This window comes from Anguilla anguilla, chromosome 8, assembly GCF_013347855.1.
Source record: "Anguilla anguilla isolate fAngAng1 chromosome 8, fAngAng1.pri, whole genome shotgun sequence".
Taxonomy (NCBI): Eukaryota; Metazoa; Chordata; class Actinopteri; order Anguilliformes; family Anguillidae; genus Anguilla; species Anguilla anguilla.
In genome coordinates, this window is record NC_049208.1 from 48,037,636 (window position 1) to 48,057,144 (window position 19,509).

The 19,509-nt window shown below is 43.7% G+C and overlaps 1 protein-coding gene across 2 annotated transcripts in view; it reads right to left on the minus strand.

Annotated features, from left to right (window-relative positions):
- Positions 1–1,015: 1,015 nt before the first annotated feature.
- Positions 1,016–19,509, minus strand: part of LOC118234601 (perforin-1-like) — a 36,826-nt gene continuing 18,332 nt past the window's right edge. Inside the window, exons 1-3 of one of the 2 annotated variants that reach the window (XM_035431253.1) lie at positions 4,437–4,497; positions 2,936–3,488; positions 1,016–2,436 (exon numbers count right to left, since the gene is read on the minus strand). In XM_035431253.1, the coding sequence (XP_035287144.1) occupies positions 1,248–2,436; positions 2,936–3,465 (1,719 nt within the window). In that variant the 5' untranslated portion in view covers positions 3,466–3,488; positions 4,437–4,497 and the 3' untranslated portion in view covers positions 1,016–1,247. Of the gene's footprint in view, positions 2,437–2,935; positions 3,489–4,436; positions 4,498–19,509 lie in introns of those variants that run through there. The other variant, XM_035431254.1, reaches the window with a different exon arrangement.

Below are 19,509 nucleotides of genomic sequence, written 5' to 3' on the forward strand. Positions count from 1 at the left end.
CATTTCTTTGAACCGCCATGCCTACTAGCGCCCTCTCCTGCTGGGCAGAGAGAAGACGGCCACGTCCTCCACCTGGTGGTGCTTCTTCAGTTCTAAAGTACAGTAAAGATAACAATTACAAGATAATTCACATTTTGTATTTATGAAATATACTGTAACACAGACAGCAATATCAATTTTACAGTTACTGTAATTTCAATATACAGTGACTGTACATTAAATTACACATATTGACTTACCGATTATCTCTTAAAAAGTCTTGTTATGGATGCCACAGTTGACCTTTTCAGGTTTGGCTGCACAACCCTCCCAGCTTCAGCCAGTGTTAGACCTCTGTTTACCACATGGTCAACAATAGTGGCTCTAATTTCATTTGACACAACTGGTCTTCTGCCTTCTTGGCCACGACCGTGACCCCATCCACGACCACGACCATGACCCCGTCCACGACCCTATCCATCTTTACCAACCTCAACCTCACCGACCTGCTCCATGTTGTCAGAAACTGCCATTTCTAAGCAGCCTTTTATGTAGTGGTGATGAGCTTATCAATTGTGTTGCAATGCTACTCACCTGGGCAAGGTTGTTGGAAGTACTGAGACATGACTACAAACACCTGTTGAATTGATTGAGTGATTTGCATTTGTAGTAATAAGCATTTGAAAATTGTTATAATATTAGGTGGCTGTATTCTGAGAATGGAGCATATGATTTAGAGTTTGGCACTTTGTATTGACAGTTTTGCACTTTGTATGTCAGCATAGGATGTAGTGTCTAAAGGTAAGAATTCTGCAAGTCAGTTTAGCACTTTGCGTTAACAGTTTTACACTTTGTATGTCAGCATAGGATGTAGTGTCTTAGAGTATGAATTTTGAAAGGCAGTTTGGCACTTTGCATTTTGAGTTTTGTACATTGAAATTATGCTGTGCAAAATGAGTCAAAGCCATCGTAAAATACTGTGAATGTGTGCCATATATACCAATATTTAACATCTGAATAAAATTTTGAAGCCGTGTTTTGTCTTTATGAATGCTTTATTGCTGGGAATGACAATAGTTCCTGAGTGAGTGAGCAGAGTAGGTAAAAACCAGCAAAAAAAGGTGAAAAAATAACAAAAAACATCAGCAAACAGCTTCGATTAACACTGGCGGCAAATATGCAACAAGCTTGTATAAAATAGCTGTAGCAGGAAACGGCTACATTGGACGGGTTGCCGTGGGGACTGCAAACACGAACGGAGGCCTCTCCTATTCGCCGACGTGGTCCTCGAACCCGGCGCGGTTCCCCGCGAGCAGCGCCTCCCACTGCTCTCCGGCGAGGAACCCGTTTCGGGAGTGGAACCTCCTCGCCAGCAGGGGGCTCACGGGGGAGGGGATGTACTGCTGGCATTCGTCGCCGCCCAGGCTGGGGGCGCAGGTCACCTCGTAGGAGAAGAAGAAGGTCCCGTACTTGAACATGCAGCTGTCGGTCACCTTGCCCCGCTTGAGCTTGAAGTCGCACTGCCCCAGCAGATCACTGTCCCAGCTGCTGTCGGCGTCGTACACCGTGAATTGGAGCCCCTTGAGCGCACCCATCCGGATGGGCCCGAATTGGAAGGTCTCCGGCCAGTTGGGGTTGTTATTGTTGTCGATCACGCGGGTGCGCTTGATCTGGTCGCGGTAGGTCACCACCACCGAGCCGTCGGTTTGGGTTACCCGGTCGCCGTACAGGTCCCGCGCGTAGAGCCCGTAGACCCTCAGATCGGCCAGCCCCGGCGCTGTGGGGCAGCAGTTGGAGGTCATCTGGCTGTTCTGCCCGCAGACGCAGCAGCAGGAGTCCCGTCCGCTCCTCCGCCCCACCTGGCAGGACCCGCTGCACTTCGTCACCAGCGCGTTCTGTTTGATGTACTGCTGGATGGCCTCCTTCAGCCCCTCCCTGGCCGGGTCCTTCTGGCTCATCAAGAAGAACAGCGGCTTGGCGGAGTAGTACACTACGTCAGGCATGGTCTTCAGGGACGCCTGCCATTGCTGGTGGGCCTGTTGATCCTTTGAGAAAAGCAGGTTATTCACCTCGACCTTCCCCCCCACCACCTCGGAGTGGCGTTCGCTGAACATGGTTCTGAAGCTCTCGCTCGTGCCCATCTTCTTCTTGAGCTCGTGGCAGTGCCGGGCCTCAGCGCTGAGGGTGACGGTCCTCTTGTACGTGGCAGAGGCCTCCACTTCCAGACAGTCCTTGACCGCCGTGCTGGTCAGTCCTTTCATGGCGGCTTGGCAGTCCTTGATGGCGGTAATGTCCTTCAGTCTACCCCCCAGCTTGACGTGTGTTATGTAATGAGTGCCGTACGTGTCGATCAGGTCCATGTAGGCTGATTCGGTCCTTGGGGTGTAGCTTTTCGGGAGTTTTTTTAATGACTCCACAAACGCTTCGTGAAGAGGCTCAGGGGAAGCCACGGTGTAGCTGGAAGGCAAGGGGAGGGAGGACATTTATATCATATGTGTGTGTGTGTGTGTGTGTGTGTGAGTGTGCGTGTGTGCTGCGTGCGTGCGTGTGTGTGCGTGTGTGCGCGCGTGTGTGTGTGCGTATGTGCGTCTTTGTGTGTGTGTGCATGTGTGCATGTGCGTGTATGTGTGCGTGTGCATGTGTGCGTGTGTGTGTATGTGTGTGATTGTGTGTGTGTGTGTATGTTTGCATGTGTGTATGTGTGCGTGTGTGTATTTGTGTGTGCATGTGTGTGTGTGTGTGTGTGATTGTGTGTGTGTGCATGTGTGTTTGCATGTGTGTATTTGTGTGTGATTGTGTGTGTGTCTTCTCAACACAACATCTAAAACAGAATTTGTATAACGTGATGTTCAGAGCTGCAAGGCGGCTGGTGTTTTAGTGTGTGTTTTGTGATTTGCCCCCGAACTGGCACTTCAAACCTCCCCTTTCCACCCCTCAGTCTGAAGGGCTGCCTCACCTGTAGAAGCTGCAGTGGACCTGGTGGCTGGTGAAGCTGTACTTGTCCTGCTTCGACTTTTCCATGGAGAAGGTGGCTTCACGGGAGTGGGTTCCTCCAATGGACACGCCGGCCACGAGCGGGATGCTCAGGCCCAACTTCCAGTTGTTCGTCACGATGGAGGTGGTGTCCTTGACCAGGGACTCGCTCGATTCGTACTGCTTGCTTGTGACGTGCATCTTGCATTTGGGGATGCACCTCCAGTTCGTCACGCCGGCCGGAAGCTTCTGCTCTTTAGAAGACAGGCACGCGTTGCTCACCAGGTTGCAGGTGCCATTCCTTATCCGCCAGTTGTCCAGGTTCACCACATAGACGCCTTTGCGCTCCATCTTTACGATGTCCAGGCCCTCTCCCGCCAGGTTGTGTCCGGGGACAAATTCGGCTTCCTCGCACTGCTTAGGGGTACCGGTGAACTTGGCTCCGGAGACCCCCGGACCGCACAGGAAGTGACACGCACACCCCAAAATCAGGAGTCGCCACAACCCCGCCATCACTTTCTCATCCAAAAATATTTCTGTCCGATAAGAGAAAGAGAGAACATGTAAATATATGTTTTAAAAATGTGTGTTTTGAAGAAAACATAAATATATGTTTTTGGCCCACATGGAAATATGAGTTTCAATAATTCATTTATAATGAAAATGAGCGTGAGAATTAACAGCATAGCTAAAGCATTTACACAGTCCTGCATTGCTAGCACAGTTTGCATGTTTGTAGACCACAGACAGTAGTAATTCGCTATTTTTTTAGCCCCATAAACATAGGCTGTTGCCCTAGCTGTGCTTTCACAGAGGGGTGAGGGTAAGGAACTGCTTTTATAACCTAAAGGTCATAGGTTTGATTCCTGGGTAGGACATTGTCATTGTACCCTTGAGAAAGGTGCTTAACCTGAATCGCTTCAGTATATATCCAACTGTATAAATGTATGCAATGTAAATGCAAAATGGTGCTGGACAAAAGCGTCTGCTAAATGCCCATAATGTAATGGGTCACTGGATGCTTCTTCTTGCTCTTAGCATTCGTATGGAGTAACCTTTCTGCGTCAGTGCATGCAGATACACGTTCTGTGTCTGTACATCTGTACAGTAACATTCCAGCATTTAACAGACACTCTCATCCAGAACGATGAACACAGGTTGCATTTTGCTTCACATGCGATTATAATACTGCTGGATACTCCCTCACAAGGGAATCGAACCCATGACCTTTTGTGTCATTCCTCAACCATCATGTCACACTGTCAACCCTTTTACCAGCACTTTCCAGCCGTATTTAAAGCGACTGTCTGTTAATAACATAACAACCGCAAAGTTAGTTTGTAAGCTTTTTTTTTCATATTTCTGCAAAATATATAATATTGGTATATATTTGTACCCAAGTCAAAAGGTAAAAATAATGGAATACTACAGCTCCACACCGCTGGACTATTGAGCACCTATGTTCCTTCTGTAGAGTGACTTACCTCGTTCTGCCGAGTAATTGAAGACAGTATTTGGTTAACGCTGCTCTTCGTGTGTCTTTATATAGGAATGCATGGGCTTTGGTGCACAGCATTAGGGGTGGGGCTGTATTAGTGAGAGAGAACCAAAAATGGACATAGCAATGTATGCTAATACACCAGGTTTTGCTGAGAGGAAAAAGCTTCCAGTTGGTTCAAGAACGAGATTGATCAGAGATTGACAGTTTATTGTAGCTCTGCCTTTTATGTTGTTCATGAAATTGGACCTCTGTGTTATTATGGGCTGTTTGTGCACTGTATACACAAAAAGCCAAGGAGAACACAAATAAAGGCAACTTCATACATCCATGGCATCACCCCGGTGGAGTTTCATTGGCAAATACTCCACACCATCGTAATCCAGAACATATCATAGCAACGTCATTGCGAAATTTTCCTCCACTTCTGGTAAAAATAAAGCATGTTTTTCCTGAACGCTGTCTCAAGCTTACCGCTAACTCAGTTTCCTCTCACCAGTGTGTCATCTCCTGCTTGGGCAATTTCTCATCAAAATATTTTAAGCAGTGAACATTCCAAGAAGATGTGCCATCTGAGCAGCATCAGTTTTGTTCTGTGTGGTGTTCCTGTACACACAGATGGTTATACTTAGATAAATACAATCCTACTTACCATCTCTGTTTTGAGACTTCACCGAAACTTCAGCTTCACCAAAATATCTTCTCTGGTGATTCTCGGCCAAGCCTGTACTACAGCCATCTTCAGTTCCTACTTATTTCGGGGGCCAGTTATCTCAAGTTTTCTCTTCAGCATATAAAGCACGTGTTTGAATGGATTCAGATCACAGGGAATGGTTTAGCCAAACATTTTCCAGTTTTAGCTTTGAAAAACTCATTAGTTGCTTTAGCAGCATGTTTGGTATCATTGTCTTGCTGTAGGATGAATTGTTGGCCAATGAGTTTGGGTGCAGATAAGATGCTTCTGTACACTTCAGAATTCATTCCGCTGCTGCTATCAGCAGTTAAATCGTCAATGAAGTGACCCAGTACCTCTGGCAGCCTTGCATGCTAAAATCATAACACCTCCACCACCATGTTTCAGAGATGAGGGGTGCTCTGGATCTTGGGCAGTTCCTTTTGGCCTCCACACTCTGCTCTTGCCATCACTTGGATACAAAAATTGTGGGAATGACAATCTAGCTTCACACTGGGCACCACTTATGTAGGCGTAGCAGGGTAACCACACAATTAAAAATCAGTCTCATATGATTTTTCATATGAGTGACTTGAAAGAACTGAGGAAATATTGGGTAGCATTGCTTTGGAATACATCTTATTTATTTTCGGTGAGGCAAGATAGCCTATATTGTTTCTAGTACTGTAACTTGGCGTCATTTTGATATCAATACTTTTAATGGCAGGCCTGGATTTTGGTAGTGTGAATGAATGAGTTATAGACGGTGTATGTCTTGTATGTGTGAGTAACTTGGCATTTTTGTACGTTGAAAACGTGTTTTTTATGAGATATAATTTCTTTTGCAAAGTGTTTTATTATGAGAGTGAGAAAAGCGAAGTGACCCTGTAAGAAACGGTTGTGGATTATGGCTATCCTTGTGTGAATTTGTACAGTCTGATGAGCGTGTACCGTTTAGCAGTTTCGGTTTGCTATATATGTGAAACAGTTCAGAAGGGTGCGGTGGCATAAGCGTAAATGCATCAGAAACACAGGTGAAATATGGCCAGTGTATGTACTCATGGATTTGACGGCCATCCAACGAGCCTTGATTGACAAAAGAATCAGCAAGCACGTAGAATTAGAGCTCCCTAGGTCGCAACCTGTGTACCCTTCTGTCGTGCTCCATTGTCTGTTATTTCGTGGAGATGCACTTTTAGTGTTTGTAAGGTTTATAAGGCATTTTGATAGGCTTATCTGCAGGTAGGAATCCTCTTAGGAGCAGATGCATATGTCCCAGCAGGCTTTGCATATGAAAAAATAACTACCGTGTGAGATAAATTAGAAATTATGAAATTGCGTAGTTGAAACAATATGTTTTTAGCAGAATGGGCATGTAGGGGAAGGTTGACATGATCACAGACTACAGTGCGAAGTAAATTAAGTGACCATGAGCGAGCTTAGTTTCCTTATCGAACAATATATATACCAGTCTGTATAAAGCATTAGTCATGAAAGTGGAGGGTTAAGTTATGTGTGAAATCTATTGCACTGATGTGCTTTTCTCCTCTTCAGTGGTAGTTGTAATTATGAGTGAGTCATGATTTTAAATGTAATGTTTTAATGGGGAGTTGCAGAACGTACATATGTAGTAATTGTGTGTATGTGGCTAGATAGAAAGCAGGGTGAGGTAACATGAATGTAGAAACGTGGCGTTTGCTGATAAGAAGGTTTTGTATGGTAGCCAAGTGAAGAAATATAGTTAGTAGAAATGGCACAGTGGTGAATCGGTGTAACTGTTTAATAAAAGAAATACATTTGCCATCATGAAATGCATATGGCTGGCCGTGAGTGAGTTTTGGTAAAGCAAATATAAGCGTAAGAAAACGTCAATGTAAAAGAGGAAATTATCTGCCTGAGGGCGAGGCGGGATTGAATCCTTCAACCGGAGGTTTACCAGTCTGTGACTTTGTTAGTGCAGCACCATGACATAGCTATGCAATGCGTGAAATATCATTAGCAAACCTGTCCGTGGTTTTAAAGAAGAACACAGGCCAGTAAGCACAGAAGAGCTCCCGTTGAATCCATATGGCTTTGCAATATTGTAGCCGGTTAATAACTGAACGTGCAGACGGTACGGCATAATGAAGTGTATACGTTCGGTGAACGGTGGGTAGATATGGCGCAAAAGCAATAATTGAGATGTAGTAGACAATTATTAGTGAGGGTAAAAGCAGGTTACAGAAACATGCTCCTAGCTAGGCTTGAACCTAGGACCCCGTGTTCCCAAGACTGTAACCTTGCCCACTAGGCCACAGCAGACTAGCTGTTTAAACTGGAAATGTTTCAGAATAAAAAGGTATTGGTATTTTGCGTGTGTATGCAAGTTTTTGATTGGGTCGTGTAGGTGAAGATTTGGCTGTTGTCGGTAAAGTGTCCAATGGGGAGACATGTTTGTGGGATAGGCGGCAGGAAAAATAAGAAGAAGAAGAAGAAGAAGAAGAAGAAGAAGAAGAAGAAGAAGAAGGAGAAAACGCAAAATCCCCTTAGTTTGGGGCTTTATTGTGTGGACATGTGAAGTTGTTTATGAATTCTGTCTGTTGAAATGGGGTGAGAATGTACAGAATTTAATGTTTTTAAGGGCTGAGTGTCTGTGGCTGTTGTGGTTATTTCTGTGGGGAACCCTGAAAAGTGCCAAACTCTCGGTGCTGTATAGGTATGGGGCATGCCCCCGCCAAGGCGTAACTTGGCGGGATGGCATACCTGCCATCCCAATAATGTAATCGGCGTGACTAAATAACTTTGCTCGGCTATGAAGGAGTATTGCTCCCAGTAGTGCCTGTGTAAAAGCCCTGAAAAGAGGGAATTTTTTATGAAAAATACATGGACACAAGCTTTCCTCAGATCGTGTATGTAATAGCTGAATCCTCAAAATAACCACATAAAATGAATACATATGCTAGTACAAGCGTTACAACATGCACAGTTCTCTTAAATGTTCACAGTAGCCTACCGGAGTATAACAAAGACTCACAGACTGTGCTGAAATATTACCATAGAGAATGTAGGCTACATCACAACAGCAACCTGAATATTCTATGACTTAGCACTAGCGCTTGCATTAATGTTTTCAACTTTGAATATCAGTAATAAAATGAAACGCGTACAGATAACCAAATAGGCTACGGCAAATCACGAAATAAACTGTAATGAACTCTGCTCGTTTCTATGACTCAAATGACTCATCATTTATAACATGCAATGCTAACGGTATACTAAATTAATAGCACGGATATTTCGGCAAACATACACACGGGAAGATATACAAACTACCGCTCTAACCTTATGATTTTCCCCTCAACACTACTCCATAAACGACTGCGGTTTGCACTACACGCGGTTAGCCTGCGGCTAGTAGTACACGTGGTTAGCATGGCTAGCTTATTCATGTAATTAACTTACAGTTTTTCTCAAATGTTTACCAACTAAAACTGGAACTATGCACACGATGGTGAAAACTTGAAGCTCATATGTCAACAACAAAGACTATTTCTGCAAAACTCTAAGCACAATTCCTTTGTTTTCACTCAAATAGCAATTCTAAATCACATTTTTGCACAACTCTACACACAAAATCTCATCATTTAGCACAATTTTCATATTCAAGCCTTGTTTGTTCACATGGAAAACACTGGCCTTCAAATGCCAAACTCTAAGTACCAATTGGTCTCACTCACGCCACACCTGCTCAAACTCAATTGGCTAAACTTTTCAATTATCGGTCAGAGCATAAAAGAGACCTCCGGGGACCTCTATTGTTTTGGAAAACAATGGGGCAACACGCAGCACAGAGAGGTAGAGGTAGAGGTAGAGGTAGAGGTAGAGGTAGAGGTAGAGGTAGAGGTAGAGGTAGAGGTAGAGGTAGAGGTAGAGGTAGAGGTAGAGGTAGAGGTAGAGGTAGAGGTAGAGGTAGAGGTAGAGGTAGAGGTAGAGGTAGAGGTAGAGGTAGAGGTAGAGGTAGAGGTAGAGGTAGAGGTAGAGGTAGAGGTAGAGGTAGAGGTAGAGGTAGAGGTAGAGGAGGAGGTGTACGTGTATGAGGTGGACGAGGTGGATGAAGAAGAGGGAGACGAGCTAATATTTCAAATGAAATACGTGCAACTTTGGTTGATCACGTATTTGTTTATTGTTTTTTTTACAGCCGGCCTACAAACTACGATTTTTATTTTTTCAGTCTGCTGAACAAAGATTTATTTTACAGTAACAAATAAAGATTTGCTTTGTTTCCTTTTTGAATTTGTTCATTGATTTCATATATGACAACAGATCATTACATCCATTGTCCAGACTGACACAGTCTAAGCATGTTCTCGTTTTGAGAAGACACAAATGTTGTATATTTTGGCAAAACTCATAATTCACTGATAAGGAAAAAGGAAAACCACTTCTAACAATGTTCAGTATGACTCATGATGGAACCTGGGTTGTGAGTGCAGCCCAACTGGACCTCATTGGCAGGACAATACAGTAAATGTGCATTGTATCATACACAATAACAACACTCAAAGTGATAACAGTTCACACACTTTGCTGTACTGTACTGAATTAGAATTAGGTTTACCTAGCAAATGCACTATTTATATGATGATATATTTACTGTATTGTATCATGGCAACAGTCTTTATATTTACTGTAAAATTGCAGCCTATTTTGGGAGCCCTCGAAAAGAAAACTAAAACTTCAAAAAAGGATAAAAAATAAGCAATTTTTACACGATTTTATACACTTGAATATGTAACATGACCTCATGAGGCCAAAACATATATACAGTATTTTGATTGGTTGTGTTTTTAAATTTGTCGCACCAGTGTGAAATCAATGCTCAATAAGATCTATTCATATGAGGCCTGTGTGAATCATTTTGATGGAAAAAGTCCGTTTTGAGAAGAGAGAACATGATTTTGAATGCATGAATGCGTTTTCAAGAGATTTGTGTAGTTTTGTTAAAAGGTTAACTGTTGCTGTGCTTTGTGTGTAGAGTTTTGAGAAACTGAGCTATAGTTTCAGAAAACGTGTTTAAACAATTGAGAAAAACTGTAATTACTTCACAATACACGGACATCCCGCAATACAAATACTTCCCTGGCCACATATACAAATTCACCTAATACACCCGTTAACATGAACTGTTCATATGAAGGGACTCATACCTGAAAAGGGGGAATTTATATGAAAAATACACAGACACAAGCTTTCCTCAGATCGTGTATGTAATAACTGAGGGGAAGAAGCAAGTGTCCCTTAATGCAGCTCAACAGCTCTATACTCCCCCAGCTGGAACTCTCCGGTACTACGACTATTCTTGGTACTGTATTAAAACTTCTGCAACTGAGAGCAACCATTTCAAACAGAAAATATAACATGAAAATGCTCATTATTACATCTGTCACATACTTCCCCTCAAAATTAGATGTTGTCCTCAACATCATTACCTTGAAAAGCTTGAATACCATCAAACATGTACAAAACACTGGTTTACAGGCTGGAACTCTTTTGTTACATTCAGTTCTTTTCACACCATGAAACATGTATATGTCTAGCGTGTATAGGAGTGTCAAAACTGGTCACAGTACTTTTAAATCAATCACAGTCAGCTTTGTAACAAAGTCCTCAACTGTAGGATGTTTGCAGAGTCAGCAGAGCTGAGCTTTATGTGAAGTCCTCGAGCATATGCTGCGCATGAGGTCTGCACGTGTGTATGACCAGCAACACTCAGTTGTCCATGAGTGTGCAGCATTTTCAACTGTCTAAGGCAGATATCAGTCTACATCCCATACAAATAAAAGTGCTGGTTATGCCATTGCGGCACTGGTTGTGTCCATACCTGAGGCCTTGCATAAGGGGGCAGTGCAGCAAGACTGTAACAGGATGGGGTTCCAAATTTGTCATATTGGAGGGTCTTTGGTGGCCTACGCTGTCTCTGAGGTCGCTGAGGTCCATTATCTCCAGCTCGCCTTCCAGTCCATTATCCACTGAAGACAGTGGTGCGTCCTCTTCAGTGTCAGGTGAGTTATCGCCCTGGACATCCTGCCTTTCCGGTGGGTTGTCTTCATTGCCCTCTAACGGAGGTGGTGTTGCAGGTTTGCTTGGGCCAGGTTCAATCGTATCGTGTGCAATGACAGGGGTCTCTTTGACTGGTCCTGGTGGCTGAGGTTGCAAGTCTATGAAATAGTAATCACCCTCATCATCGTCTCCCTCTGAATCTTCTCTGACTTTATCAGCCACTGTGGTTTTCCTTTTTGGTTTCACAGGCAGATGCACTTCAACTTCCAGCGGCAGATGATCGCATGGTAAGAGGAGGTTTCGATGAAGAATCCTAGACTTTCCTTTCCCGTATTCAGGTCTCAGCTCATGAATGGGTACATCCTCTCCCACTTGCCTAACTACAGTATGAACGGTGTCTTCCCAGTGATTCCTCAATTTTCCAGGTCCACCACGGGGGGTCATGTTCCGCACTAACACGCAGTCACCAGGGTACAACATTGAACTCCTCACCTTGCCATCATGTATCCTCTTGTTTCTCTGGGCGGATTTATGTGCATTTTCTCATGCAATAGCATATGCCTCTTGTATTCCTTGCTTCCACTGTTCAACATACTCACGGTGACTACCACTTCCTGCTTCAGTGGGCAAGTTAAACAACATGTCAATGGGTAGTCTCGGGGAGCGGCCATATAGTAGGTAAAATGGGGAGAAGCCTGTTACCTCTGTACGTGTGCAGTTATAAGCAAATATTAGCTTATTCAGAGAGTCTTTCCATTCAATTGGTGTGTGAGATGGCACCACCTTCGCATTTCCTTTCTTATGCCACTTTCTTCCCTTTGGTTGTGAGCTTTCCTCTCTAGCAGGTCCCTTGGTAAGATCATAAAGGGGGCTGGCAATTTTAGAAAAGTCCTTTATATACTGGCGATAGTAGCTCAACAGTCCCAGAACCTGTCTCAACTCACCAACTGTTTTTGGTTTTTTGTCTTTCAGGACCCTTATGGCAGCGGTGTCAGCAGGATCCAATTTATTCCCTTCTGCTGATACTATTCTCCCTAGGTAGCGGATTTGAGCTTTGAATAACTCACATTTGCTTGGTTTCAATTTGATTCTTTCGATTCAATTTTGCTTCTTTAGCTGCACTAAGTGGGTACACAGATGTAACTGACTGGGCTGTACCAATAACTACCCTTCCTGTTAGCATGATGTCATGGTCAGTGGGATTCTGAACACTAAGGATGATGTTTGGTTGTGCCCCTTTCCCCACCTGCACTAGTGTGTCACAAAATTCAAGTCCCTCTGGCCACTGGGGATTGTCATCGGGCTCAAAGACTAATGTGGTGTCTTCTTTCAAGGGTTTGACATATATTCTGCATGTTACCTGGATAGCGCTGTGACTCACTGTCTGCTATATTGCAAATTCCCTAATTGCCGTTTCCACCCTCTCCCCCACGCTGCCGGCGGGGCTCTTGCCCCAACCCTCGAGAGTGCTTCAAGAGTCGTCTGGTCTCCCCCACCTCTGCGGTCCAGCCCCTCCTTCATCATTGCCTCCACCCTACCCACATCTGCCGCCACCTGCTGTTCCCCATCACCGCCACCCGGCCCCATCCATCATCTGAGCCACATCACATATCATATCTTGTGCATAAACTGGCTGACATGCTGGTCACCAGTCGGCACCCTGAGCTGACGAGAGGAGGATGGGTTTCCCCCTTGAGCCTGGTTCCTTCCAAGGTTTCTCCCCATCTGCCACAGGGAGTTTTTCCTTGCCACTGTTGCCTTAGGCTTGCTCCTGTGGGGGTTTAGGCTAGGGTTGTCTGTAAAGCGTATTGTGACAACTGTTATAAAATACGCTATACAAATAAAATTTGATTGATTGATTGATTGATTGACTCGGCACACTCTCTGACAGGCTGTTCTCACTAGATACTCACTTGTTCGCTCAACACTCACTTCCTTGATAAATGCCTTAACTGTTTTTTTCTCTAGGTTAGGAAATGCCATGTTAACAGTTTATATCAGTTTCTCTCGCTCTACATTATTTGTCTGGTTTTTCTGACTGTTAACAACAACGCGTTCAATTATATTGAAGCCTATTATAGGGCGAGGCTGTTGGCTACCTCTCATAACAAGCACAGGGACATGAAACTCCTCAGAGCCGGCTGCTAGCCTGAAGGTCACTTCTACCCACCCTACATATGGCTCTGTACCATTAGCTGCCTCTATCTGCAAGGGGTCACTTGGGTCTACTATTTCTGCAATGTCTCTCAGCCTGATGTCAGGTAAGTTGTCCGCTTTTCATACCTCATCAATGGCAGACACCTATGAGCCGGTGTCCCAGAGTACTTGCATTTTCTTCCCTTGTAGGTAGCAGTTGATGAGACATTTTTTTCCAACCAGATCTGTCACTGTAGAATGCTCCTTTGTCACTACGTTTCTTCTTTTGTCAGTTGTCGAGTTGCATGAATGTGTTTGTGATGTTTTTGGCTCACTGTGCGTGGATGGTTTACAGTTTCCTTTGTGTTATGGCCAATGATGGACCTGACATTCTCTGGAACAATACAGTGCTGTTTTACACACTGAGCATTGTTGAAACTTCTGACATTTCTCCTTTTCTCCACAGTTGGTGCATTTTTGGGACATTCTGACTGATCTGGTCACTCCCTGTTCCTCGGGGGCAACTGCTCCTCGTTTAAAAGGGTCCTTCTCGCTGCACTAGACTGTCCTCCATATCCTCTACAGCCTGCACGGAAGTGCTCGCTACTCCCACATCTGTAACAATGCTGGCAGTATTCCTCGCCTCGCTGCTGACACCCAAAACATCTCGGCCGGGGACGTAGCACTGGGTATCTCTGTGGTGCGAACCTCTGCTGAAACTGTGCATTTCCTGTCATTAACCTCGGGTCGCCAGGGACTCGGTACTCCTGCAGTGGTCCACCTGGCTGATGGAAAGCTGCGGCGCTCTCTCCATTCCAGGCTGTGAAGTGCGGCTGGACATAAGCTGGGTGGTGGGCTGCCACATAATCTGTCTCTTTGCTGGCAGGAGGATACCGCTTTGGTGCAGTTTCTGCCTTATGGATGGACTCCCTGATTTGTGATACCTCTGCCTTGAGATCTTTCAACAGTAAATTTGAAAATGCTCATTATTCCATCTGTCACACCTGCTTAAGGGATACATGCAACCAAGCCAGTTATTCTTCCACTATTGACTATACTATGAGTGTGGTGTCATTAGGGTTGGAAAGTTAGTCGGGGAGAAAGAGAGGGAGAGAGAAAGACCACGTGCGTGGTTGTATTCCATCAGTTACATCGCCAGCGCAAATAATTTTAGGACAAAATGGGAACACGCAATATCACATTAAATTCAGTACAGTCTAAACAAAACTGCTATTGCCTGGGATGTATAGTCAGTTTTACTGATATTCTTCCATGCGTGTTGTTGTCTCCAGTGGTCGTGGTTGGGTCCTGGAGAGAACAGTCTTGGCATGGTGAATTTGTGGAGACACGGAATCCGAGTCCATGGTCCGTAGCAGCAGCGATGTTGTCCTCCCCCCAGTCAATCGTCAAAAGGGTTCTTCTTCGTCATAATCGGATAGTCGACACACGGTTAGTTGTGAGAACTCGAGTTAGGCCCATAGGAGTTTCTCAGTGTGTGTGAACTCAAAAGACAATTTGGGTGAAAGACACCGTGCAGGAAGAGAGTGAGCAATTACTGTCCCTCACATTTATGCCCGTTGTGGTTTTTCACACCAGTGGTGTGTGACAAAGATCTAGAATGCTGTGCGCACAGATGGTGTCATCAGATGCACTTCATGTTCTTAAAGAGAGTCATTTTCATTTGGACGGTACAGACTGACCGAGTGTACCTACACAAGTGAATCTTGGTCTCATCATCCGTACTTAAGACCTTTTTCAAGAACTCTGTAGGCTTCTATTTTAGGTGCTTCTAACCATCCTGTTTTCATGGTTAACTAGTGTTTTGTTCCTTGCAGTGTTGATAAGTCTTCTGTGGTCAATGACACATCCACACTTGCCTCATGAAGAGTGTTTCTCATCTATCAGTTGTTTGGACAGTTGTTAGGGGGGTTTTTCTTCAAAATGGCGAGGGTTCTTCAGTCATCAACTGCAGAGGTCTTCCATGGCCTACCAGGCCCCCTGGGACTAATGAGCTCACCAGTGCTCTCTTTCATCTTAATGATGCTCCAACCTCCGGTTGATTTTGGTAAGCCTAAAATGTGGCCTATGTCTTTGACTGTTTTTTTTCTTCTTATTTCTCAGGCTCATATTGGCTTCCTTGACTCTCATTGGCACAACTGTGGTCCTCATGTTAACAAAAGCCAATAACAGTTTTCATAGGCAATCAAAAGCCTAGAATCAAGACAACATACTGAAAGTTCTCTTATGCCTGCACTAAGGAAGCAATTGAACTGACTAATCAGAAACACGTGAACTTATTTGTCCCGGACTTTATGGTGCCCTGAAATGGGGTGACTATGTATAAATAGTCACCCCATACTATACATGGTGAAACCAAAGTTAAGAAAAAATACACTTTAATTAAAGCTGAGATTCTGCACTTTAAAATGTGCATTGTTTGATTTCAAATAGAAAAAAAGTGAAATACAGAGCCAAATAAAATAAAATAAGATAAAAATCTTTGTCTCAAACATCAGGGAGCTCACTGTGTGTACTATAATGGCGGATGACAGTCTCTGACGGTTTTTAACTGCCTTCTTGAAATAATGGTTTTCCTTTTCAGTTTGTTCAGCGGCAACCGTCCCATAAACAAGCTTTTTGCACTTGCGGCCTGTTGTCCCCTGGTGTGCTGTTTATGTTTTTTCAAGTGTGATTTAAATAGATGGTTTTGGCATAGCAACGACTATGAATCATGTCACACTGCCTCAAGTGCTATTTCAAATTCCTGTAACGCTCTCGTTCGAAACTTGTCTGCATGAGATAAAATTTCAGTCCAGGGTTCGCATGCATTCTGAAACCGTAGAGTACAAAGGTTGTACAATTTAAAATACAATTGGGGTTGTATTCATTTCTAGTTCATTAATACTGTGTTGCCATAAAACAGCAATGACAATAACAGCTGTTGAGTAGTTTATTTATCGACTGCCCTATCTAGGGTAACATCCTGTGAAGTGTGAGCGCTGAAAAATTAAATTCTCAAAAAAACAACATTATCCAGAACCTAATTTAATCGTAAACGCAGTCGACTATCCAAGCGGCTTATAGTAAGAAATCCTATTTGCCAAAGGGTGATAAGTTAGAATATATTATGAATGGACCGTGTAATTTGCAAAGAAAAAGAACAAAAATCAGGGCAAAAAAGAATAAAAATGAACTTGTTACCTACAATAGTTTAAAATGACAATGAAGACAATGCTTTGTCCGGTCCATCAGTGGCGTTCTCCTGGTTAATTAAAGGTTAAATAAAAATGAAAATAAATAAAAATGGGCTACCTGTGCACAAAAAAGGGGTGATGATTTGCCAGTCCATGCACTCGGAGGGGTGGGAGTGCGTAGTATAATGGTTAGAGAAGTGGGCTTGCAATCCCAAGGGTGCAGATTTAATTCCCAGGTAGGACACTGCCATTGTACCCAGGAATAAGGTACTTAAGTGGAATTGCTTCAGGAAATATCCCGCAGTGCGAATGGATCCTGTGTAAAAAGTTGAGCAAGTTACTCTAGATAAGAGCACTTGCTAAATGGCTCTGATACACTGTTTATGACTGCAGGGTGGGGCACGAGCTTTCTCTAGTGTTTCCTCGTAAAGAATTTTAAAAAACTAGCATGACTTTCTTTTTTTGTTGCATTGGTGAATACTCGCACAGCTTTGTTCCCTAAGATTTGTTCCCTATTAGACAGAAAGCACGACCACTCAGGGTTGCAGGACTCTCCCGACACACCCAACCCCTTATCTCTGACCTCTGACCTGATTGGCTGGTCTGACCCGCTCTCACGCTGCTCCTTTTGACCACGCCCACTTGGTCTTCTCTGATTGGCAGCTTTGAACTAGTAGAGCTGGAACCGCCTGCCTCACTCAGCCAAGGAATTCACTACTATTACACACCCGTATCCACAGCAATGCACAGCGTAAAAGAACAAGTGTGTTTACCTGAGTGGGGTGAGTCCGTCCCTTCCCAAACACCCTGAGATCACCTGCCCGCATTCCTCCCAGTCATGTGCGACCATCATCGTGGGCAGCCAATCAGTGGCGAGTATCCATGCAGAACGGACGTGCCACGTCAAAGCTCTCCGGCGCTCGTGTTTCGACATGCCACACTTTGACATCAAAAAGGACGTTTTATTTTCCCCGTTATAAAATTTGAAATGTATCTCTTGATTTTAATGAATATCCTTAAACGCAAGACCGAATTAATAATGAAAAAAAAAAAAAAAAATAGGGGCCTGTCAATCATGACATTGTGTTGCATTTGTAGTTCTCTGTGGTGCAGTTTAGTGTCTAGTGGCCTGCATGCGAGTCTATCTGGAGTCCTATCAGGAAACTGAAGGAGGATGCATGCGGGTAGAGCAGCCGAGTGAGACCTGCCGAAACCTAACTGCACATGTCAAACCAGAATGCCTGAGGCGCACAGCTCTTAACCCTTTGAACTGCAGGTTTTATGGAATGGAGTCAGTGTTCTAGAACTCCGTTGCTTTCAGTCACCACTAGTGATTGTTACATCAGCATTAGAATGTTGAAATAAATAAATGTTTAAAAAAAAAAAATAAATAATAATAATAATAATAATGTTCAGTTAAGGACATTCTAATCACATATTCGTGACCTTACACCAGTGTGGACCATATTGGCCTGCTGCTGTAGTTTTGAATTGGCACTTATGTCTGGTCTAATAGCAGAATCTTGTTTTCATCTTTTTTTAAAAATAAAATGTGGGGAATGTAATTCAACATGTTCTCCCCCACCAGGCTGCAAAGTCTAATTAGTCTGACTAAAGAGAGCTATTCCATGTCCCAATATAGTTTCATCTCCAGATGCATGGAATATACAGTACATTATCTATAGGCCCAGTTCATGAGCCTGCCTCGAGCATGCAATTGAACCGCAGACTAATCATGTTTAATAGTAGCAGAGATAGCAAACGAGGGGCCGGACAAATAGAGCTGGCTTCGAACCCTGCTCTGTACTGCAGGGTAACGAGCCAGAATTTGCCTACAAGGGTGATTATAGCAACAGGGGTAAAGCAGATGTCTTCATTTATACCCCAAGCAGGCAAGATGAAGACTCTTTTTCTTGTTCTCCTCTTCCTCTCTGGTACTCCTTTGATGCCCACCTCTGCTACAGGTATGTAATAATATAATATTTGAAAAAGAGGGCTGATAATTTAAAATAGGTGTCTCTAACTGTGATGGGTTTAATCTTGAATAGTACGATTTTTTAAAATTCTAAGCCAGTGTTCTAGACCTCCACTGCTTTCAATTACCAGTAGTGATTTTTACATCAGCATTAGAATGTTCACTTAAGAAACATTCTAATCACACATTTGTGATCTTACACCTTAAAGGCTTAACTGTCAGCTCAGATGGATGCAATCTATGGGCAGACACCAACAGCAGTGCAATGCAAAGGGACTAAAAAGATCTTAGCTTATCCACAAAAGGTTCTTCACTTGGTCATTTTGTTTGCCGTAGAAAAAAACATCCATGACGAGACGTACAGAGCATTCCTGCGAAACCCAGCCGCAGCGTCAGACCAAAGTGTGAGTGTTACTCTTGCATCTGTCTCCATCTCTGCCCAAGCATGAAAATACTCTCCCCTTGTCACACCGGTGAAATAGTGGCCTTCGGTCAGCAGTTCTGTCCAGGCGAATGCAACTTTGTACCATTACTTACGGCTCTTGGTGAACTCACAACAATGTGTTTCGAGGGGTGATCAAAACCAAGGCTCGCATTCATTTAACATGGAGGAGAAATCCTCTCATGGCTCAAATGCGTTTCTTATGAATGCGTGTAGAACAGCAGCTCTCTACACTCTCCCGAAACAGCAGTGGGGCTTTTGCGCTCAAATGTGGCCGCAGTTGCAGATAATATCAGGGTGGGAATTGGAATCCCCCCCCCACATTTGGTGCCAATTTTTTAAAAGACAGAAAAATGTATCTTCAGAGTAATATATGTCATGCAAATGGATAATAAAAATATTATGAATTGATAATATAATTGAGTTCATGATGATAGTATTGTTAAATGTGCTGGAATGTCAACCATAATAATTAAGATATTCACACCATCATTTTTGCACGTGCACTGGCAACAGCCACATATTATCAGTAAAGGGGTTTAAGCACTGTAATTCACTGTTTTCATTTGTGTTAACTATAAAAATAATTATTCCAATTCT